Here is a 25,920-nt window from a genome sequence, read left to right as displayed (position 1 = left end):
GGCCATCATTTTAGTTGCCATGGTGCTGAACAGTCTGAAATAGCCGCGGTGGCATTGAACAGTTTCAACTATAGTACAGTAACACAAAAAGTCATGATAAAAAAATTCATTGATAATTTTGAGCTCATAGTTCTAAGAGCAAAATACTTTCATTCATAAAACGAGCCGCCCATAGTCACTTTTCTCAACGATGACAAAAATTTACATCTAAGATTGAACATATCAAATCAAAATAGTCAATATTAGAATATTTCTTACAGAAATATTTGCCAATAATTGGAACACTGTGATTTTTTGTCATATCGAATGGTTGCGGCTCCGTATATACACGCATATGTTTGCACCCATATGTGCATGTATACAAACATGTTCAACCACAGCTGCTATGCGTTAAGTCCGCGAGTTATAGAAACCACCATAGCACTAACAATAACACAACCACCAACCAAACCTCCAAGTTAGACGTAAATAGCTAAGTCAATGAACTAAAGGTAGAATTATTATAAAAAACTACATTAATAATAAACCATTTGCCAATTTAATAAAAACTTCCAAAATGCTAATGAAGCATTACTAACATTTAAATAAAGAAATTAAACTTATTAAGAAATTGGTTTATTATACTATTAAAATACAGAATAAGCAATTTTGTAATTAATTTATAAGTCTCATATTACCGATTGCCGAACTAACAAAAAACTTGCAAAATACTTATCAAGCAATACTAGCATTTAGACAATGAGGAAACTAAAATTATTAAGAATTTGGTTTATTATTAAAATACAGAAAAAGCAATTTTGTAATTAATTTGTAAGTTTCATTTAAGCATTTTTAAGAATAAAAAATCAGTTGTAATTTAGTAGTGAAAGAAGCAAGTACCTAGTTTTTATTTTTATATCTTTTGGAGTTCAAATTATAACTAGCTCAGTCGGCTTAGGCCTGGTGGATGATTTCAATTTCTATTAAAAGCGCGGGAACATCGGAGCAACCTGGATAAGAAATCAGAGAGTTTCAACCCTTTACTACCAGGAACAATAATGTTTAGAACCATACCCTTGATTTGGATACCACTAGCATTTCCTCAAACGATAGACATAACAGAAATAAGCAACAGCAGAAAGGAGTTAGATTCCGATAAGAACCCGCAAGGATAATCACTAATCACAAAAACCTCATTCATATTGCTAACCTTGACGAGTGCACTAAAACTGACAATAAAAAACAGGACACTGTCTCAGGCTTCGAGATCACCCACAGAACTACAACTTCACAAAGTAACTAGGTTAAAAGTCAAGGAACTAGAAAATAAAGTACAGACAATTACACCATATAAACGACATAAACGTGGACTCATCAACGAACTAGGCACAGCCGTGAAATTTATCACGGGGAATATGGATGCCAATGACGCACTTTCCATAAATAAACAAATTCAAGACATTAAAACTAATACAACGCATATCGAGGCTATACTGAATAACCAGAACCAAATAAATTCAATCATGCAGGAAAGATTGCAAAACGTCACTATCCATATAAACAAGGAACATTATAAAATAGAAACATACATTAACAAAATAGCAAATAATGTCTTGAAAGAAGATGACCAACTTTTCGAACTTCAGTATATCAGCCAAATCTTATATATAAAATAAAGTCAACTTTTTGTGTGTTCGCTAACCGGCCGTGTCTTTGCACCGAATTGAACCAAACTTACACACATTGTTAAGAAGGTTCTGAAGATGGTTTCCGTGTCCACGAACGTGGACCCGGGTAACCTTTGGATGTGTATGTACAATATGGGTATCAAATGGAAGCTTTTGGTGAATGCTTTAGTTCAGAGTATTTTGCATGCCGCTCCGTGACTATGGTCTCGATATAGAGACCAAAACGTGGAACCTAGAATGCGTTTGTACAATATGGATATCAAATGGAAGCTGTTGGTGAATGCTTTAGTTCAGAGTATTTTTCATGCCGCTCCGAGACTAGGGTCTCGAGATAGAGACCAAAACGTGGATCCTAGAATGTGTTTGTACAATATGCATATCAAATGGAAGCTGTTGGTGAATGTTTAGTACAGAGTATTTTTCATGCCGCTCCGTGACTGGGGTCTCGAGATATAGGTCAAAACGTGGACCCGGGTAACCTTTGGTTGTGTATGTACAATATGGGTATCAAATGAAAGCTGTTGATAAGTGCTTTAATACGGGGTAATTTTCATACCTATTGATGGCTAGGGTCTCGAAATATATGCCAAAACGAGACCCGCCGTGTCTTTGCACCGAATTAAACCAAACTTACACACATTGTTAAGTAAGTATTGAAAATGGGTTTCGTAAAGTTTGGTTGTAATTCGGAACACTGGCAACGGGTACAGCGTTCTTTTGAACCAGCCATAATGGTAAAAAAAGCTCCAATGCTTAATAAAACATAAAAAATTGAAACGAAAAATGCATGGATGATCAGGAAAAAAGACGATTCTTAGTTATTCATTTCCGTTGATTTGAAATTTAAAAACAATCTTATTTTTTCCTGATTTTCAATTTATATTTTATATTTACTCAAAAACAAATAGAAAAACAAATAATATTGTTTATGCCAAAGCGCTTGAATAAAGAAAAAAGAAATAAATAATATGAAAACCATATCTTACCTGTTCTAAGCCATATCTATTCTATTTTAGTGTGCCCAGCGAAGCGGGCCGGGTTTGCTAGTTAATTATAATATAGACCTCTTAAACAATCCCCTAGAAAGCATTGCGGAATCAATTGTCCTACCAAATCTAAATGTGATATCGAAGTTAAAACTAAGCACTACAGAGCTAGACCAAATATATAATTATAATATACATATATATATAATAAAAATGAGCTCTAAACAGCAAATATATGACTGTTTGGACTACAAGCATATTATAATAATTCAATTATTATATATAATGTACAGATACCAAAAGTGTCAAAAGAAAACTATGAACTTTAACACCATAACTTTTTTGTGGGAAATTAGTTTTTTTTGATTTCAAAGACAAAATTGTTCAAAAATGATTACAATTTTAACATATATTCACTTTAGCTCGATATGACCACCTTTTGTCTTGACTATAGCCTTCAAATGGTCAAAAATAGAGTTGCATGCTGCACGAATGAGATCTTGAGGTATTTTGGCCCATTCTCGTATAATCGCTTTTTTTCAGCGCATCCATACTGGCATATGTTTTAGTCCTCACCTTGTTCTCCAAAATGGACCAGATGGAATAGTCCATCGGATTTGGGCTGGCGAATTCGAAAGCCATTGTGTGGACGAAATGAAGTGTGGAACATGATTTTTTAACCATTCTTGGTTCACACGAGCTTTATGAGACGATGCCAAATCCTGTTGGAACGTCCATGGTCTACGACCGAAATGTTTGCGTGTCCTCGGCTCTAAAGCAGCTTCTAAAACATTTTCCCGATAATAGTCGCATTCACTTTGACACCAGGATCGATAAAACCGATTGGAGAGCGTCCATCAGCGGTCACTGCGGCCCAAACCATTACTTGCGATGGGAAATTTCTTCGAGTGGCCATACGTGGGTTCAGATTCCCATATGAGCATTCGGTCAAGTAAACGCGATAGGTTTGAGTGTTTATGAACTGCTCAATTGGGAAATTTTTTTCATCAGAAAACACAATGTTAGGAAATTCGCCACGTTCGTGCAAGCGCAACAACTCCTTTGCCCTTTCGCACCGATTTTTTTTTTTGCTGGGGTGAAAGATCGTGTGCTTTTTGGAACTTGTAAGCCTTGATCTTGAGCTCATTTTTCAATATGCGTCGAGTGCTGTCTTCCGATATTTTCAGTTCCTTGACCATTTTTCTTCTATTTCGACGTGGATTTCGTTCAAATCGCGCCTTCACTTTTCGGACCATTTCTGGCGTTGTTGCGGTTTTTTTTGGTCAAATGCAATGCTACCTGTATCATTGTACCGTTTTATAGTGCGATACACAAACATTTTATTCACTTTGAGGTGACTGAGCTCACGAACAATGGCTGGTTATGATTTTCCAACCAAATACAACGCAATCACACTATTACGTTTGAATTTCATCACAGAAAAAAATTATTCAACAAAACTAAGACGCAAATGCTTTTGATGGCTTATAAACAATATATTAAACTGTCATTAGAACAATTTTGGCGTTGATGTCATGAGCTGTTTTACAGATACAAGCAGTGTGAAGTTGGTAACACTTCATATGGTTCACCCTGTACTTCCACTCCCTTTCAATTTCACTAAAAAGATAAAAATAAAACCATACTTAACATACAATTAAAACCACATCCAATTTTTTAACGAACTTTGCCCAAGATTCGAGAACTCCTTCTATTGTAAAAAATCACCATATACTGAATATACAACTAACTCCACCTGCATTGCACAAATAATAAACAACAAAGATGCTCTGTGAGACCTAGAAGGTCTTGGCAATATAAATCTAATCATGCAACCTGAACCAAACTATATTTTGTTCATCAGTACAAACAAGACTACCGTATCAAGTAGCTGCAACAACCACACTTACGAAGTTAAGGGTACAGCTCTCCTCTACTACAACAACTGTTCAATCAATACAAAATTTACAAAGACAACCCGAAGTTTCTACCCCTCATAAGTTATTCCGAAGTAAGCGCAAAACCCATAACAAGCAAACCGAGACTCAACAAACTTAGAAGCTATCAAATAGAAAGTCACGAAACAACATCAAAGAAAAACAATATTTCTAATATTCTAACAACCTGTTGATTGAGCATCATATCAGATTTACCACCGCCCCCGTTTACATTTCAAGGAATAGAACTAAATTCCAATTCATGACTGATCTCCTAAGGGGGAAGGAGTTATGTAACAATAACACAACCACCAACCAAACCTCCAAGGTTAGACGTAAATAGCTAAGTCAATGAACTAAATGTATAATTATTATAAAAACTGCATTAATAATAAACCATTTGCCAATTTAATAAAAACTTCCAAAATGCTAATGAAGCATTATTAACATTTAAATAAAGAAATTAAACTTATTAAGAAATTGGCTTATTATAATATTAAAATACAGAATAAGCAATTTCGTAATTAATTTATAAGTTTCATATTACCGATTGCCGAACTAACAAAAAACTTGCAAAATACTTATCAAGCAATACTAGCATTTAGACAATGAGGAAACTAAAATTATTAAGAAATTGGTTTATTATTAAAATACAGAATAAGCAATTTTGTAATTAATTTATAAGTTTCATTTAAGCATTTTTAACAATAAAATATCAGTTGTAATTAAGTGGTGAAAGAAGCAAGTACCTAGTTTTTATTTATAGTAGATTAGTATATTACTTTACGTATGTAGTTCTTCAATTAATAAAAAGTGCACAAAAACATATGCATAAACTTATCTGCAAGGTTAGTTTTCACGAGACGAGTACCCGTCAATATTCCATGCTTCCCCGTCATTGAGACTTCTCTATACATTAACGTTCTCTGTTATGTGTGCAAGTGAAGGAAACGCGTAAGAAAACTTAGTTTTAAGAAGCGCAATGTAATACCATTCACGCCAATGATATTAGATTTTAGGGCATAGACATGCTTTACCACTTTAACTTCAAACGTAAATTCATTACCAGACCTGGGGACTAGAGTTACATCACTCGTATTTAGATTCAATGGCAGCATCAAACATAAATTCATTAGCAGATTTGGGGACTAGAGTTAAATTAATCGTATATGACGAAATATTTGTTTGCTTATTTATATATACAATATAATTGGCACGTACACCTATTTGTGACGTGCGTCTTGATGTTGTTCCACAAATGGACGGACCTACAGTTTCAAGCCTACAGTTTTCATGGCAGAAATACACTCGGAGGTTTGCCATTGCCTGCCAAAGGGCGACCGTTATAAGAAAAATGTTTTTCTTAATTCTGGTGTTTCGCCGAAGTTCGAACCTACGTTCTCTCTGTGAATTCCGAATGGTAGTCACGCACCAACCCATACGGCAAAGTAACACTTGTTGGATAGATAAAGTAGCTCACTAGGATTTCTAGACTAACGAAGTCTCCTACATAATTGTCAACAGCGACGTGGGTGCCAATACGTGAGTGCGCCGACTGTTTGTTTGTCAAGAGGAACTTCGTTTCGTCCTCGTTCAGCACCAAAACTGTTCACTTTGATTCTTTATCCAGTTTGGAAAAGGCATAACTAACAGCGCGGTAGTTAAGTCTGAGTTGCCTTCGGTAAATCCTTCGGAATTCACAGCACAATCGACCTTCCCTTGAAGTGTTTCTCACTGACTACCTTCGTCGCGAAGACGACCGCAGTACTCACTGCTGCAGATGTGCAGAGCAGGATCATTTGGCTAAACATTGTGTAAAGGTGCCATGTGTGCACTATGCAAGGAAAAAGTGACACTAACCAATTGCGAAGCAGCAAGCTGGACATAGATGTTGCTATTTTAAGCGAGCAGTGTAAAAACAGGTAAGAGGCGTCATGGGTCAGCAACCATGGGGAAACCTATTGCAGCGATTTATATGCGTGCCAAAATAAATAATATGCACATAAAACTGGTACATACCACCCAGTACCGACTTAGGTACCTTTATATAGTGGACGTACTTAAAAATGCTAAGCAAAGCAACTCGACACTTATGACAGGTAATTTTAATGCGAGGGCAGCATTGTGGTAAAAGAAAAAAACTCGAAGGGCAAGAAGTTTTTGAATGCGCTAGCAGTGCTTGACTTAGTTCTACTCAACAGTGGCACAGAAAACACATTCAGCAAAATTGTACTGGTTCCATCATAAACCTCTCATTTATAAGTAGGGTACTGAAAACGAGAGATGGCACATGACGATACAAGAACTGTCCAAGCCAGAAATATAAATAGCGACCCTCGTATTCCCAACATCAATAGACCAGCAGATTATAATGAAGTTACGGTAAGTGAATAAATTATATAACTTGTAGTTGATCATGACCGATTTATGTTTTTTGTTTATTTATAGTTTTCTCACGGCAACTGGATTTCCCGGCATCTTAGAAGTTATGCAGACTGCGTTCAAGTCGAATTGAGTATATAAGGTGGCGCCATTAGAAAATAGTTTCTTTATTTTTCGCGATTTTGACAAGTTGACGTCAGCTCTTTTCGCAATACAAAACAAACGAACGAAACAAACAAAAGCAGGAGATATTACATGTTTGTGAAAATTCAGTGAATGGCTTGGTAATATTGTGATTTGTGAGATTTAAACTAATTATATAAGTATAAACGCATATTTAATATATGCAGAGTCAATATTTATATTAAAATAATAAATACATAAATACTTAATACATCACAAAACAGAAAAAAAATTATTTTACACACAAACTCTAATGTAAAATTAGAGGCACTTATTCGTGATAACCTCAAAACCCTGACCCGGTGTAAACTCGATCATCTCTTCGTTAAAGGGTTCCATTTCATCAATATCTTCCTCCACCAAATTAATGCATTAGCAATTGACTGTAATGGAGGATGGTTCCATGTGTAGAAGTCCACGCAAGTGGGGAAAGTTACTGACCGCCATTCACTTGGGAGTGGCCAGGACGATTCTTCTACATATGGTTCAAGCAGCTCACAACGGCCGGGATTAGCCCACGTATCCTCTGGTTAGCTTTCGAACACCCGTTCGGGAGAGAGCTAACGTGAAAAGGCGAAGCATCCCAGCATAGCTGGTTGTGCGCTGGGTTTGGGACCCGCCACTTAAAAATCCCCCCCAATGAAAACAGCAACAAAGCCTCGGATGAGAACTTCCAACACTGATGACGACCCCTGCAAACGAAATAAGGAATACGATTTGAGGGCATGCACCTGGAATGTCCGGTCCCTTAATGGGGAAGGTGCCTCTGCCCGGCTGGTTGATGTCCTCGTAAGAGCAAAGGCTGACATCACTGCCATCCAAGAGATGCGATGGACGGGGCAAGGCAAGAAAACCATAGGATCTTGCGACGTCTACTACAGCTGCCATGTAAAGGAGCGCAAATTCGGTGTCGGATTTGTTGTGGGAGAGAGACTTCGTCGCCAAGTACTGTCGTTAACTCCGGTGGACGAGCGTCTCGCAATAGTCCGCATCAAAGCACGTTTTTTTAACATATCGCTAATTTGCGCCCACGCCCCGACGGAAGAGAAGGACGATGCGACCAAAGATTCCTTCTATGAGCGCTTGGAGCGTTCGTATGAGCACTGCCCCCGCCACGACATAAAAATCGTGCTTGGCGACTTCAACGCCAGGGTGGGCAAGGAAGGAATTTTTGGTCCCACAGCCGGAAAATTCAGCCTGCACAACGAAACATCCGGTAACGGACAGAGGCTGATCGACTTCGCCGGGGCCCGAAACATGGTAGTCTGCAGCACCAGATTCCAGCATAAAAAAAACCACCAAGCTACCTGGCTGTCCCCTGATCGAAAAACGCGCAACCAGATCGATCATGTTGTGATAGATGGAAGACACGCTTCTAGTGTATTAGATGTACGTACGATCTGAGGACCCAACATTGACTCGGATCATTACCTTGTTGCAGCCAAACTGCGCACACCCCTCCCCGCAGCAAAACACGTACATCTACCTACGCAAAGAATGTTCGACATCGAAAAGCTGCAATCACAACAGACAGCCAGAAGATTCGCCACTCGACTCTCACTCCTGCTCTCAGAGAGCACTTCCCAACAAACCGGCATGCACGAGCAATGGAGCAACATTTCTCGTTCCCTACGTACCGCCGCCGAAGAAGAAATCGGATTCCGGCGAGCCCGAAAAAACAATTGGTACGACGGAAAAACAATTGCCGCCTATAGAGCTACGCTGCGATCGGGCGCAACGCGAGCCATGTGGGATCGCTACAGAGAGCTGAAAAAGGAAGAGAGACGTATTATCCGACAGAAGAAACGAGAGGCCGAAATACGTGAGTGCGAAGAGCTTGAGATGCTGGCCAACAGGAACAACGCCCGAAAATTCTACCAGAAAGTTCGGCGGCTTACAGAAGGTTTTAAGACCGGGGCGTTTTCCTGTAAGAACAAAGACGGCGATCTGGTGACTGACGTACAGAGCAATCTTAAATTATGGAGGGAACACTTCTCGAACCTGTTAAATAGTGACAGCTGCGCATGTCGTAGAGAATGTGAAGATCCCGATACCCCAATCGATGACGACGGAATTGTAGTTCCGTTACCCGACCATGACGAGGTGAGAATAGCAATATCACGGCTAAAGAACAACAAAGCCGCGGGCGCCGACGGACTGCCGGCTGAGCTATTCAAACATGGCGGCGAGGAGCTGGTAAGGTGCATGCATCAGGACCATCGACCAAATGTTCTCAATACGCCAAATCTTGGAAAAGACCCATAAAAGGAGAATCGACACACACCATCTTTTCGTCGACTTCAAAGCTGCATTCGACAGTACGGAAAGGAGTTACCTGTATGCCGCGATGTCTGAATTTGGTATCCCCGCAAAACTAATACGGCTATGTAAGATGACGTTGCTCAACACCAGTATCGATATCATCGGCCTTAACAACCGCGCTGTTAGTTCTGCCTTCTCCAAACTGGATAAAGAGGCAAAGCGAATGGGTTTGGTGGTGAACGAGGACAAAACGAAGTACCTCCTGTCTTCAAACAAACAGTCGGCGCACTCGCGTATCGGCACCCACGTCACTGTAGACAGTTATAATTTCGAGGTTGTAAAAGACTTCGTTTATTTAGGAACCAGCATTAACACCGACAACAATGTCAGCCTTGAAATCCAACGTAGAATCTCGCTTGCCAACAAGTGCTACTTTGGACTAAGTAAGCAACTGAGCAGTAAAGTCCTCTCTCGACGAACAAAACTAACACTCTACAAGACTCTCATCATGCCCGTCCTGACGTATGGCGCAGAAGCTTGGACGATGACAACATCCGATGAAGCGACGCTTGGAGTGTTCGAGAGAAAGATTCTGCGTAAGATTTTTGGACCTTTGCACGTTGGCAACTGCGAATATCGCAGACGATGGAACGATGAGCTGTATGAGCTTTACGACGACATAGACATAGCGCAGCGAATAAAGATCCAGCGGCTACGTTGGCTGGGTCATGTCGTCCGAATGGATACAAACGCTCCGGCTTTGAAAGTATTCGATGCGGTACCAGCTGGTGGTAGTAGAGGAAGAGGAAGGCCTCCTCTGCGTTGGAAAGATCAGGTGGAGAAGGACTTGGCTTCACTTGGTGTGTCCAATTGGTGCCGGTTAGCACGAGAAAGAAACGACTGGCGCGCTTTGTTAAACTCGGCTAAAATCGCGTAAGCGGTTATCGCGCCAATTAAGAAGAAGAATTGACTGTAATATCAAACGTAATGCTTTATTTCTTAATCAACTCAACATCTAGCTTTTCAGAAAGACGACCTCCAAACAATTTTTTGAGTACATCCATCGGCATCCACCAAGTCCATGAGTTTCAAGGGGTTTTTTATTGTTTTCCAGTACGGCTGGCAAACACTTGGCGTGTTTTGTGCAGTTTTTTTTGAAGTCAATCCAACAATATAAGAAAAAAGAGCAGTATTCAGGGTATCCTGTGACCAAATTAGCTTTTTAAATTTAAAGATTCTCTCTAACCGCTAGGCGTATGAACGGGGAGGGGAACGCGTTAGCTTCGTAATTCGTGAGGCTTATATAGACACGATGTCGCAGTCAACAGGTGACCAACTTGTTTTCGCAATCGAAGCATATTTCAAGGCCAATGATATAGATTCAAATCGTACAAGCGCTTAAGCCTAACGATTACAATATGCGTAAAAAAGGCCAATTTTCAAGGTTTCGAAGTTTTTTATTAGGATAATAATGAATTGAATTTTACTCTAAAGGGAAGACAGTCAATAGTTCCAATAATGATACGAATAATATAATAAATAAGAACGATAGAATAGATCGTCTGCTATGACGTATTTTTGAGTCAATCAATAAACATCGAGAGCGGTACGATGGTAAGGGTTCAGAAAAGTATGAAGTTCATAGCATACCATATTTGCACACCAACATCTTTTTCCAGGAAGTTCCCAACAGCAATGTCCGTTTTGGGGCAATAACGTATCAGCTGATCATCTTTTAAACGAATACCGCATCTTAAAGAGGAACAGGAAGAAACACTTCGGATCCAACATACCTTCTGATTTTCTAGCTACTGTTTCTATCGCCAATATAACAGCTTTAAATAATTTTTTTAAAGATTGCAACTTAACTATTATGATTTAAATTGATTTGCTAATTACTTATATAACACAGCCTAGCCTAGGTATTAGTTTAGTATTATATGTATATTAATTCTAATAATTAAATAAATAACCAAATACACTTACAATCGCTTCAGGTCCACCCGCTTCCATTTTGAATCCAGCTAGTGGTTATGCATATTAAACGTACTAATTGTTGCCATCACCTTAAGGTCAAGTGAGAATAATATGATATTTCATTTCATTTGGTTACATAGCCCCTTTCAGAGGAGTATTCGTACTGAAATGAAATGGGACACGTCAGTTGACTACCACGATGGTCGATCAATTCGACAATTTTTTTTTTCAGAAACACAAGAAGTGAGACATCAAATCGACAATTTTAATCGATAACGGGATCGAGAATGGGTACAGAAACGGGTTACTGATCTCATACTCTCAGTGTGTGCACTTAAATGCTTGCCTTATGTTTGTTTTCACAACGCATATAAACTCACTTATCAACTAAAATACATACTTGTATAAGCCCATATGTGTAGAAATATTTATAAGCAATAACCGCGCCCACATATCTCTTTCAAATGCAATCAAGGTAAACGTTCCTTTATACTTACATACATCGCACCTCATTCTTAGCTTTAAGTGTGATTTGTTTATTTAAATAAAACCAACGGAAATTTATTAATATTTTACTCAATATGTAGTTGTATTTATGTGAATGAAATTTTAATAAAACAATTAAAACAAGAAATATTCTCAAATATTTTCTGAACTCCGAAATCTATTGCAACTTTTGTAAACATTTCGCAGGGTGTATGTGTCGCAGATACGGAAGATTGAATTTGCACCAAACCGCTCTGTGTTCCGAATAATTAAAACTTTTTGCAATATTGCGTGAATGAAAACTATCGAAGTATTTTGTTTAAAATACATAGCTTCTAAAATCCAAGAACTTTTGCAAATTCTTATATTTTTCTTTATTTTAAGACCTAAGGATTTTCATTTATAAAGTATCTTTAACGCTAACAGGAATTCCTTGCCCTGATTGGCGCGATAAACGCTTAAGTAATTTTGGCCGAGTTAAACTTAATTTTAGATATCTCTGGGAAATGCGGTATGTCTATTGAAATAAATATTTGGAAATATCATTTAACCTACTCCTCTTTTCGTATGGCACAAGATTGAATATAATTTTGAATTGAGACGTATCCCATATTTTTTTCTAAGTTTTTAAATTTTTATCAGCTTATACAATTTGTACATAAAAAATGAACATGTAAACATATTCATATATCCTCGAGTAAATTTACACAAAAAGTAAAATATACTAACTAAATAAATAAAATAAACTCAACTTTAGTGTAACTTCGGGGTAAGATCCCAGGGGTCTACAAATATACGTTTTTACAGACTTATATATGTACATATATATGTATATTTTTGTGCATTTTATGATCTTTGTATAAGTATTGAGAATGGCACATGGTTGATTCAAATTGCTTAAGTACATAATTATTATTTTTCGGAATTAGCATTATGTGACTAAATAATGGTTATTTCCTTTTAATTACTTTTAAATAATGTTTTGTACGAATATTTTTTAATCATCATCGCGAGAACTGAAGCTGGGAGTATTTCCCTCGGATGAAAGTCCAGACGGTGACATACTATCAGGAGGATAATAGTAACTGCTGCTGTTCGATGTTAGACCATTCGAAGTAGACACACTCTCTATATTTGTTTTACAATTAACTAATTGGCCGACAGCTATTGTTGCTGTTGTCGAGGCGGCAGCAGAATGACTTATATCTTGAAGGTGAAATGCTGCTGCAACTGCCGACTGAACGTTGCTGCCAACAATAATATCCGGAGCGCTAATCAGTGTTCCTGTTCCACCAGTAGGTATATTACCACCTGCTATTCCCCCTGCAACATTACCACGACACCATAACTGCCTCATTTCGGCGCGTCTGTTGCGCATCAAAATTTTGTATTCAGATATACGCATCTTTTTTCCATCTACGATGCAAGTTCGTTTTGGTCGTGGTCGATAACGATAATCCGGGTGCTGTTCCATATGTAATTTGGACAGACGAGACTGTTCCTCATAATACGGTTGTTTATCTACGTTCGACATGGCCTTCCAACGGGCGCCCAGTATTTTCGAGATATTGGAATTGTGCATATCCGGGCAGGCTTTTAAAATTTTTCGGCGTTCATCTTTAGCCCATACCATAAAAGCGTTCATGGGCCGTTTTATGTGTGGCTTGGTATGCCCACCTGCGTGAATGCTATGTATTTGAGAGTTGTTTGGCCCCAGCGAAGGACTTTTATTTTTATTGCTGATCTCGTAATTAATATCAACTGGTTCTGATATATTTTGCTTATGCTGATGATGTTTTTGGCGGAGGGGCTGATCATGCGGTGAAATGTGGTGCCCATGTAAGGTGTGAGGATTCTGATGATGATGATGATGATGGTGTTTGCGGTTCTGTTGATGATGTTGGGGTACCACCAATGAGTCTATCTGGCTAGCGATTGGTGTTGATTGTTCTGATTTATCCCCGCACTTGCTTGTTAGCCGGATATTTTCTACTGCAACATCATCTTCATGGTAACTTCCGTCGGGGCTACTACTGCTGATAATTTGAATGATAGGAGCTGCATTTGATGATTGGTATATGTGCTGCTGTTGACTATGCTGCAATGAAGCATCTGGTGTATTTACGGCTGCACTCCACATCTGGCAAGCTAGCAAGTTGACTTCCGTTTCAGAAAACACATCATTGGTGGAATGCGCACGCGTCAGATCGTTACAAGGTGATGAACATCGCCCTGAGGTAGAACCGATTGATACATTTATAGTTTTTCGCATCGGAGTTTTTGTTGCGTATGGCAAAAATTGACATGGTAAGCCCACTGCTGCTACAGCCGCGGCCGCAGCTGCCGCAGCAGCTACTCTCATAGAATTCTTTAAATGCAAACTGGTTGAATTCTCATCAGCCACGACGTCACCATTCCCATGAGGCAAGCTTTCTGCTGGCCATGATATTGGAGAGGTTGACATGGCAGTCAATGCTTCACGTTGCTGTAATCCAGGTGAACTAGTTGTGAAAGTTGGTGGAGATGGGCATGATGAAAATTTATGTTTAGACAAATTCAGCGGCGTATCTGTTTCGAGAATATCTTCATGCTCATCAAGTTCTTCATTTGATTCATCTTTCTTAAATAAATGTATTTCCTTTTGAGCTGGTTGTAACCGTTCATTTGCACGAAAAGTGTCTTCAATATCTAATGGTGATTCCTCGTATTTATTGTGGTAAATAGATTTCAATTGATCCATGGGCGATTCTGGCGGTGTAACACCGACATCAGTCGTGTAAGATATTGTTGATAATGGAGTGCTATCGCTATTGTTAGGCGACTGTAAACAGCCTCCGTTACTCCTGCTGGAGCTTTTGCTTATGCTACTATATAAAGAGCTGCTGCTAGTTTTAATGTTACCAGCAGCAGTACTCCCAAGAGAGATTTTTGTAGTTTCACAATTAATTGGACAAACGTTGTTGTCTACGCTATTATTATTATTTCCGCTAGCCGCAACAGCCGCGGCCGCTAAAGCAGCTTGAATATGCGCCGCAGCAACCGCTGCCGTAGACCACATTGGTTGCATTGTCGATGATGTTGCTCCTCCTTCCTGTTTTTGATTTTTCGAAGTAATGTCTTGTAAAACGCGGTCATGCAACGCAGGCAACACTTGTTGCGTTGCGGGCACTAATGAAAGTGGTAGCTGCAGAAATGTCGGGAGAAATGGGACAAAAGCGTTTGGCTGCAATGATTGAACAGGATACTGGTGTGTGGCTGAATAATAGCTTTGATAACCAAGTAGTGGATTTTTGTATTCGTGTGTGGAAAACTCAATATCTGCGGTATGAAATTGTGAATCTATTTCGCGTGGATTATCTGGTGATAAGCGCTGTTCAAGATAATGGATATTATTTACGAGGCCAGTTATGTTCCCCAGATGTGTCTGCAAACAAAGATGAAATTTTTTTTACTCTCAACTTCATACTTGGGAGTATATTTAGCCTATGCACAACTTATTGTATATACATACGTATGTGTGTATATATACTTACATATATACCTGGCTTAACGGAAGTTTAATATGAGGTAAAACAACTAAAGAAGATTCTATGCCCGGACTGAACAAAACTTAATATTCCCATTGTTCAGGGTGTCCGGTGGCAGAATAATGTTTTAAACCTAAAGTTTAAAGCCTATGAGTGGGAGGGGACCGCGTTAGCTTCGTCATTCGTTAACAAAAATTATTGTGCGGGAAATATTGAGGAAGGATCTTAAACTTCACCCCTTCAAAACGCCGTGCAAGAGCTTGAGCCCAACGACTATAATTTACGTTAAAATTTCTGCAAGACAATGTTGGAGAGTTCGAATGGTAAACACTGACACACAGACACATTTTCATTTAAATTACCGTTATTGGTCAACGAACAACAACATCAACAACCACTTCCCAGCTCCAAAGTGACAGTTTCGTGTATATTTTCAGGAAGTGTAATAATCAGAGCATATTTTATTGAAAATCGTCTAGGGTAAGTAATTTGCAGGCTGAACGGATATTTTCTGTCAATAATGAGAGAACATTTGTCAAATCATCTTGTCAAATTGTTGTGCGAAATTGAATATTTCTTGCATTATTCTTCTATTTATGCAACATTCAACATCCTCACAGTGTATATGGCAACATTTTTGGAATGTAACTATAATATATTTTGTAAATTTGCGAAAATATTCATTACTATTGTTCGCATAGATAGATAGTAATGCATAATCCTTTTTTGGTAGTATTTTGACGGTGTCTCGGCATTTACCAAATTTAAAGGATCATGGTACATTATTTAAAACTCCTGCTCCCCGTACTATATTTGGAAGGAAGGTGTTGTTATTGTTAACGGTTGAGAATGCTGAATATTGTACATGAAGCTCTGTAAATTTGAAAGTATCAGTTGTTGAGCTCAGGGTGTAAGGGGTTGTAAGAGGGTTTAGTACACTCTGGTAACCTGAACAACCATAGCTGAAGACGAGGTATTTAATACGCATGGGAGGCATGGTCAGGGCTAAAGAGAGGGGAAACTTCCGGGGTGCTTCTTTGATGTATACAATATAACGGCCTCCCGAAATTTCTGCAAGACAATGTTGGAGATTTCGAATGGTAAACACGGACACACAAACACATTTTCATTTAAATTACCGTTATTGGTCAACTAACAACAACATTAAAAACTACTCCCCAGCTCGTGTATATTTTCAAGCAGTGTAATAATCAAAGCATATTTTATTGAAAATCGTCTAGGGTAAGTAATTTGCATGCTGAACGGATATTTTCTGTCAATAATGAGAGAACATTTGTCAAATCATCTTGTCAAATTGTTGTGCGAAATTGAATATTTGTTGCATTATTCTTCTATTTATGCAACATTCAACATTTTGACAGTGCATATGGCAACATTTTCGGAATGTAACCATAATATATTTTGTAAATTTGCGAAAATATTCATTACTATTGTTCGCTTTCGTAAATTTTTATTTTATGATTAGATAGATAGTAATGCCTAATCCTTCTTTGGTAGAATTTTAAAGGTGTCTCGACATTTACCAAATTTAAAGGATCATGCTACATTATTTAAAACTCCCGCTCTCCATACTATATTTCGAAGGAAGGTGTTGTTATTGATAACGGTTGAGAATGCTGAATATTGTACATGAAGCTCTGTAAATTTGAAAGTATCAGTTGTTGAGCTCAGGGTGTAAGGGGTTGTAAGAGGGTTTAGTACACTCTGGTAACCTGAGCAACCATAGCTGAAGACGAGGTATTCAATACGCGTGGGAGGCATGGTCAGGGCTAAAGAGAGGAGAAACTTCCGGGGTGCTTCTCTGATATACACAATTTAACGGCCTCCCCAAATTCGCATTGTCTTTCTCGGAGCGACCGGCTGCAAAAGGCGTATGTTCTTCAGGTTAGAAGTAGTCTTACGCTATTGAGTTTCTGGTCATCTTACCCGTGGAGCTCACCAGATCTTCCTTAGGCTTGCAACTTATAGATGGACTTTACGTTTTTTGAGCTACAGATATAAAATTACGAATCTAAGCCCGTGAGGAACACAGTCAGCAAGTGATGCCCACACAAATGTGAAAAATTCTCCTGTTGCGGCAGCATGCACGTCGGATTTGTAGGTGCAGAATTTATACTTCTACAAGTGAAACTTTAGGACCTGAGGACATAAAGAACCATTCAGGATAAAAGGAATTGCTGATTATGATGAGTTGTTGAGTTGATGTAATTTTAGTTAACAAACATTCGGATATATTTTTCTATTAGTCGGATATATTCTTCAATAGTCAATAGGGTTAGCCGAATGACCTACCCCTAAATTGCGCCATTGATTAATTGCGGCAAGCCGAGCAGCAGTGTTACCTGCATTCTGTTTACCAACTAAATCTAGGGGAGGTAAGAAGAAAAGAGTATTCAGAGAATCAAAGGCCATATAAGCGCCATACATTGAACCCTCTGAAGCCTGTTTCTAATCGTTGTCTTGTCGAGAGCTGCCCACCAGACTATAATTCCATATAGAAGGATTTGTCTGATAACGATCATATACACATTCACGCGATCAAGAACACTTACTGGTCTTGGGAGAAAGGCCACCTGCGTCCTTTTGCCTGGTTGCATGAGAATAGGTTGCCTGGTTGCATTCATAACTCGATTTGCAGCCTCTCTTTTTTAAATCCAAATGAAATACATACTTTGAATATCTAGCCATATCCAGTGAGAGAAAGGAGGCAGATGTCATCGGCGAAGCAAGACCTATGATGGTAAGCGGGTGCCCGATAGATTTTGTCGAAAGTTTCAGGTACCTCAGCTGCACTATGACGACAGACGGTGGAGCTGATGAAGATGCCAATTGCAGGCTAAACCAGGCAAGGGCGGCGTTCGGGCGATTGCATACAGTATGGCCGAGTTCAGAGATTTCCAGGCGCACCAAACTGCGAATATTCAGCTCATGTGTGAAGTCTGTTTTACGGAAGTGAAACATGGCTGGTCTCTAACACTATCGCACAGAGGCTACTATTTTTCGTCTTTCTGGCCCAACACAATCAGGAACGACATGCTGTGTAGATCATCTCATGGCAAATCAAACGCAGAAAGCGGCGATGGATAGGTCACACGCTTAGAAAACCACCAGATAGCATCACGAGAATGGCACTGAACTGAAATCCGCAAGGGAGGTCAAAGACATCATACGGGAGTGATGTGAACAAGGATATAAAACTGGATATATAAATATTAGATCGAGACTAGTTTTACATTTAACGATCTCAATGTTTTTAACACGGGGGAGTTTGTGATCAGCCAGTCGTCGGGACATGAAAATCCTGGAAATTTTTTCAGCAATCCGACACTATTAAGAGGCCTGCGACTTATTTCTCAGGCCAGTAATAGCATAAAAGGATCGATATGGATATAAACAAATATATACATACCGCAAGGCTCAGAATGATGATAAGAGTTGATCTAACCATATCTGTTTGTCTGTCCGTGAGCACGACAGTCCAAAAAAAATCACTATATGAAATCTGACACGCTTATTACTCCTTGTCTAAGGTAGGTTGATGAAAATAGGCTCGATCGGTCAATAATAACGACCATTTCTATATAACGTTAATTTTCAAGAAAGGAAAAAACGTGCTATATCTGTTATAAAAAAGCAAACTTACTCAGATTTGGTACTAATGATGAACCCACCAAAAAAAAAACAAAATACGGTGAAAAAAAATTACAAAATGGGCAATGACACATCTTGATCCGACATAAATGTTCTCGAGATCAGACGAAACCTATGTCCACTTTTTAAAGGTTGACACAAAATTTCAGTGCGTCCGTTTAATATTACAAGCTATAACAATCAGTGTCTCTGAGTTTGTTAGACTCAAAAATTAGCAGTCAACCCAAATTATATTCAGACAGAATTTAGCTCTTCCTTATTTATTAATATTATTTTAAAAAGGTAATTTTAATTTTTATAAAAAATCCACGTGATTTTTGTAAGAAATTTGACGTATTTCATGGGGTACCGTATTCAATGGTTATTCAAGTATAAGTCCTTCGACACTACGGATACATCAAATAATGATAAGTTGTAATTCTAACATGGAAAATTGCATTAGACCTAACTTTATATACCCATATTACATATATACTCATTTTAGTAAAATTTAATTTGGGCTGACCCTTAATTTTTGGAGTCAATCAAAGTCAGAGAGAATGAGATATGAAAGCATTTGTGGTAAGGTTTACTTATATAATACCAGGACGTTCAATAATGTGTATGACTGACACATAGATGGCGGCACTAGTACTAAATCAATATTTTTTTCGAAAGTTGGCAACCATTTTAGGCTTACTGTCAAAATCATATGTTAATCCGACCATTCGTTTACAAGTTACAGTGCTTTAAGTGACGCTACTTTTGAGTTAAAAAAAAATGAATTCAAAGCAATTCCGTGTGCTGATTTATCAGTGTTTTTTAATAAAAAAAAATACTGTTCAATGCCAGGAATGGCTTGAAAAACATTATTCGGACTCTGCTCCATCAAAAAGAAGCATTTGCTATTGGTATGCCGAATTCAAACGTGGTCGTACAGACACCGATGACATTCCATCTACTGGAAGGCCAAATGACGCTGTTATTCCGGAAAACGTTGAAAAAACACTGAAAATCATTATGTCCGACCGTAAAGTGAAAGTGAGGGAGATTGCTGACATTCGAAAGATATCAGCAGGCAGTGTACACACCATAATACACGAACATTTGGGTATGAAAAAGGTGTTTTCCAAATGCGTGCCGTGTTTGCTCACACCGGAGCAAAAACAACAACGAATCGATGATTCAAAGAGCTGTTTGGACATGTTTACGCGCAATAAGTCGCAGTTTTTGCGTCGGTACATCGCAATGGATGAAACATGGATCCACCATTTCACTCCAGAGTCAAATCGGCAGTCTGCTGAGTGGCATGCAGCCGGTGAAAGCCGCCCAAAGCGACCAAAGGCGCAGCAGTCGGCTGGCAAGATTATGACGTCTGTATTTTGGGATACGCATGGAATAATATTCATCGACTATCTCCAGAAGGGGCAGACCATCAACAGCGACTATTATATAGTGTTATTGGAGCGTTGGAGCGTCTATTATATAGCGTTATTGGAGTGAAAGACGAAATCGCAAAGAAACGGCCTCATATGGCGAAGAAAAAAGTGTTGTTCCACCAAGACAATGCACCGTGTCACGAATTGCTTCCCCATCCACCGTATTCTCCAGATTTGGCCCCCAGCGACTACTGGCTCTTCGCAGACCTCAAAAAGATGCTCCGTGGTAAGAGATTTTGCTCAAATGATGAAGTAATCGCCGAAACTGAGGCCTATTTTGAAGCAAAGAAAAATCGTTTTACAAAGGCGGTATCGAAAGATTGGAAAAGCGTTGGAATGATTGTATCTCCCTAAAAGGGGACTATGTTGATGAATAAAAACGAATTTTGGCAAAAAAATGTGTTTTAATTAATTAGTCACACACATTATTATTATCAAATAATAAATAATTGAACGAAATGCCTTATTAACAAAATATATGTAAGTTATATTATACATGGCATACATCATTCGGTTGTGCCCGGGTTTGAAAACTCGTGAACAAAATAAAACTGATAGAAAAGTTATAGTTTTTTGTAATAGCAGAAAGCAATGGCAGCAACTATTAAAATGTACTCATGAGAAATCATCTGTCGTTCAGAGGCGGCCTAAAACTGTAGGTCCCTAATTTTTCAGCAAACAGCAAGACGTAGGCGAAAAAAAGTAGGAGAGGCTGAGCCATTCTGTATATGTATATGTATATATATCGTTATTACTAATAGGGCTCATGTCCTTCTTTTCCGTGGGAAACATACCATCATGTATGAGCTTAGAACTGAAGAACTAAGGCTACAAAATGTAAGCTAGGACACTAGGCAAAGCTGTTAAGGTATAGTGATGTAAGTCTAAAATCAATATCATAAAGATCGGATAAAAACAAAGTCCGCTTTTAATATTTAATACTAAATTTATTTATTGGCATAAGCTACATACACCATGAAAATTCATCTAGTACTGTTAGAAATTACTATGTTAAAATCGTGTTCTTTAAGGGCCAAATTTCACTCCCTTTTAAGCTCTTCAAAGAAAATCAATTCTACCTCCTCGTAAGCTCGGCTGGGCACACTCTCGTAATAATTGGAGTTTATCTATTATTATATCCCAGTCCTCTTTTATTTGACAGTCAAATGCTATTTTTCTTCGACAATCTTTAATTTGTGCATCAGTCGATCGTCTCTTGTCACTCAAGCTTCCACAGCTCTTGTTTGCAAGTGGTCGCGAACAGTAAAATCTAAAATTTGTTTACGTTGCTGTGAAAATTTTTGTATGCAAGTGTATTTCGTAACAACTTTTTTGATGTACATACTTTATTATTTTTTATTTTTTGGTTTGGCCGAGCTCCTTCTCCAACTTGCGGCGTGCTTCCTGATGTCTTTCAACAAATAGAGGGACTTAAAGTTTTATGTAACCTCGGAATGGCAGATGGTTTTTACGGCAGACGCTTCGCCTGTTGCGCGGCGACCTCTGTTAGAAATAACTGTTTCTATCATTTGGTGTTTCTTGCCAGAAATCTCGAACTGGAGCACTACCGAATGGTAATCACGCTCCATCCCATTCGAGGGTGGTATTGTTCCACAATGGAGGGATCCACAGTTTTAAGCCGACTCCGAATGGCAAATGGTTTTTATTAGGAGCTTTTTCATGGCAAAAATGCCAGACGAGGGGCGACCGCTCATGTTTCTGTTTCATGCACGTTTTTTCGAACCTACCCACTCCCGAATGGTAGTCACGCACTAACCATTCGGCTACGGCGACTGCACATTGTTAACGAGTGTATCTCGTTGACGGCTTAAGAAACCTCACCAAAACTCAATACACTTATTGCTCATACATATTAATGAGATCTGAAAAACACTTCCACTTTTATATGCTAGTATTAAATTTCCGTCCTTCTGTCTAATGTTACAGGATATAACTCAAGAAAAGTTAAGATATCGTTGCGAAATTCGGCAAAGACACTTACCAGGGTACAAGATAAGCTTATATGATACATGGGCAAAATGTTTAGATATAGAATGATAATATAGATGTAGAAACTGTGGAACGTATTTTCGAACGTATAAACTACTATTAAGTCGTACTCTACGATTTCTCCACATATACATATTTCAAATTCATTGTAAGTCTCTGTTTATAAATTTATTCATTGGATATTGAACAAGTATGTATTGTTTCCAATTTGGTGCAATTTAGAGGTATATTAAGGCAAAATTCATTCCAGTTTATATAGTTTATGGTTTTGTTTATAACCATTAATGTTTATATGTCACTACTAAAAAAACTCTTCACGGAAAGTAGCCATGATTAATTCGTACGGCTGGTATAAACATATGTTAAAACATACCCGAAAAATCGTCCTAGAAACTTAAGAATATTATTACTTTGGTCGCTTCTGATTAAATTACTTATTTGATATGATGTTCTATATTTAACAGTTATCGAGATATTCGAATTTAAAGTTATTAGAAATACATTATATGTATATTTCTTTTTTGCTTATACGTCCAAGGGTCCGACTTTCGTTCAGTTTTTAATTAAAAGGTATCCTTGACAGTGGTCATAAATAAAATTTGAACCAAGCCTTGAGGAAGAACAATTTAGTCAAATTAATCGAAGACGACGGCAGTAGCTGGATAAGTGGGTGCATGAGAATCGTTCTATAGTTCCCGGGTTAAACACCTCGGGAGTAACACAACAAAAAGTTTTTTTAGCGGTCACTCTTCGGCAAGCAATTGCAAACCTCCGAGTGTCAAGAAAAGCTCCTGCCATGAAGAAACACCCTCTTACACGGAAATATATTACGTAAAACCTGCGCTGAGAAGTACGCCTTATGTACTCTTCCTTCCACCTTCTTATACATATATCAGACCGATAACTCGAGAGGCTAGTTGCCTTACTACTGTAATGTAATTATTTATAATTATATTTCATATAAGTAAGTAAATAAAAGTTCGTACGTACATATATACATACAATATAATGCAGATATCTCCACTTTGGTCATATAACGCGTGGCTTTATTTGAAGTACCGCTATACAAGTATATTTGAATGTTCAATATGTACATTTGCACATATGTACATATGTATGTATGTCTATGGCCGTTATTGATGAACTTACGTAGAGCAGATACATTTATTTGGGAAACTAATTTGAAAGAAACCAGTAGTCTTTCTTACTGTACATAACTTTGTTACCTCCAGTGAGGAACGATCTCATTTTGTATTATGTCATCTTTAAGTATTCGGGCGGTGGCTCGAGCATCTATCGCGGGTATTCTTAGTATTTTTCAGGCGCGATATTTTTCAACTGACCTAGTGGAAGTTTACTATACTAGTCAAATTCTGAAGCAATATTGGGACTTTTTGTATAGCACTATTATCAGGGAATGTTAATGCAATGAGAAGGTGCAAATGTTGCTGTGAGCTTTTTTTAGTACAATTGAGATTTGAAAGATTTGTAGTAAGGAAATTTAGCACACCGAGTTTATAGACACCTCACTGACTTTTCCCCACACAAAAATTAGAAACACCACACATCTTTCACCTCAACACACAACACATTTCTCACCTCGACGTTAAACCAATTAAATTTTTACTATTTTCGTATTTTTGAAATAATAAGCGAATACGTAAAATTTATTACATTTTTTTTTTTTTTCAATTACATTAACAAAAAAAAAGAATTAAAAAAAATTTAATAAAAAAAAGTTTGCGCCGGGAATTGAAATCGAGTCTAACATGTGGCCAAGTACAATAGGCGGTGCGTTTATTTCTTCGACTGCTTATTTTTTTACCATTTTGTTACTTTTGAAATGATAAGCGGATACATAAAATTTATGACAAATTTAAAAACGAAAAAAAAAATTTGCGCCGAGAATTGATGGCGAGTCACGTGGGGAGGATAAATACGCAGCGTTTATTTCTGCGCCTGCGTTGTGAACAAAAGGTTTGTGATGTCTACGTAGATATGTATGCGCACGACGCGAATAAGTTTTAATCAATTCTGAAAGTAATTCATGAAGTTTTTCATTACATACATTCATAAATGAACATACAGGGTTGGCCATATTAAACTGACCCATTGAGTAACCCTATAACTTTTTACTGTAATTTGAAATCTAAGGTTTACGTCAACAAGCCAAATACACTAGGCGCACTTAAGGCCAATATCCGACGGGAAATAGCCGCCATATCGGCCGAGACGCTGGCCAAAACTATGGAAAACGCCGAAAAACGGGCACATTACGCTATACGAGCTAAGGGCGACCACTTGCGCGATATCATATTCAAAAAGTGATGTAAACGAATCTCCTTGAACTAAATTAAATGTTTTTCACAATGAAACACAAAAAAATGTTTCTTTTTCCATATTTTTTTAATAATCACATGGGTCAGTTTAAGATGGCCAACCCTGTACATATCCAAATACGTGCTAAGGGCGACCACTTGCGCGATATCATATTCACAAAGTGATGTAAACGAATCTCCTTGAACTAAATTAAATGTTTTTCACAATGAAACACAAAAAAATGTTTCTTTTTCCATATTTTTTTAATAATCACATGGGTCAGTTTAAGATGGCCAACCCTGTATACTCTATATGTACATAAATGATGGTATATGACAATATACATACATAATATGTATGTATGTACATGTTAATAGGAGGTATTTGCATTCAGAAAATAAAACAGTTTTAGATAAATCAACACTAATTTTATATTGTATGTCAAATTATAGTTTACATATGTATTCGACAGCATTTACATACATATGTATGTGTGTACATTTGTATATGAAAAACAATAATGCACAAGCGTAAGAACATCATCTTCCTTTCATACATATGTACATATGCATGTATGCCCAATAACCTTGACTTATGTACATAATATATGTACACATGTCACAGCACATTACATTCTTATAAGAAATCAAATACACATACGCACTAGTGAACGAGTTTCTTCCTAACAAGTGCAAAAACAATTCTGCTCTATGTATGTATATAAGTTAACACAAAATATGTTGAAAACTCTTGATATATCTTGGCACATATGAATTCAAGTCATATTCATATTTGTTTCCCAATATTTAGTTTACACGCGCGGTCATAAAAACTATGGTGTCAGCGAATATCGTTGACAAGTGTGTTGACGACATCCGCTGTCCATATTCTCAAACAAAATTAAATCGAAATTTGAAAACGCATTTCCGTTCATAAAACTGCAGCGTCTGACTTACAATGCGAAAGCATTAACTGCAATGCTTTCGCAAAATTCCATGGAGATCCGAATAGACAAGTTTAACATATTGTCTAAAATTAAGTCACTCTGTATTTGAACTTTAAAGAATAAACTTCGTTTTGATAACGGAAAGCAT

At 37.9% G+C, this 25,920-nt stretch overlaps 2 protein-coding genes across 2 annotated transcripts; one reads left to right on the top strand and one right to left on the bottom strand.

Annotated features, from left to right (window-relative positions):
- Positions 1–11,954: 11,954 nt before the first annotated feature.
- Positions 11,955–15,289, bottom strand: LOC129250057 (uncharacterized). The gene has a single exon (XM_054889700.1). It carries the CDS (start codon positions 14,945–14,947, stop codon positions 12,878–12,880), a length of 2,070 nt encoding a protein of 689 aa, XP_054745675.1. The 5' UTR covers positions 14,948–15,289; the 3' UTR covers positions 11,955–12,877.
- Positions 15,085–20,561, top strand: LOC129250331 (histone-lysine N-methyltransferase SETMAR-like). The gene is made up of 2 exons (XM_054889964.1): positions 15,085–15,159; positions 19,911–20,561. The coding sequence occupies exons 1-2, from the start codon at positions 15,085–15,087 to the stop codon at positions 20,559–20,561; spliced, it is 726 nt and encodes a 241-aa protein (XP_054745939.1).
- The last annotated feature ends 5,359 nt before the right edge of the window (positions 20,562–25,920 follow it).

This window comes from Anastrepha obliqua, chromosome 6, assembly GCF_027943255.1.
Source record: "Anastrepha obliqua isolate idAnaObli1 chromosome 6, idAnaObli1_1.0, whole genome shotgun sequence".
NCBI classification, from domain to species: Eukaryota; Metazoa; Arthropoda; class Insecta; order Diptera; family Tephritidae; genus Anastrepha; species Anastrepha obliqua.
This window is presented reverse-complemented; position numbering and strand designations above follow the sequence as displayed.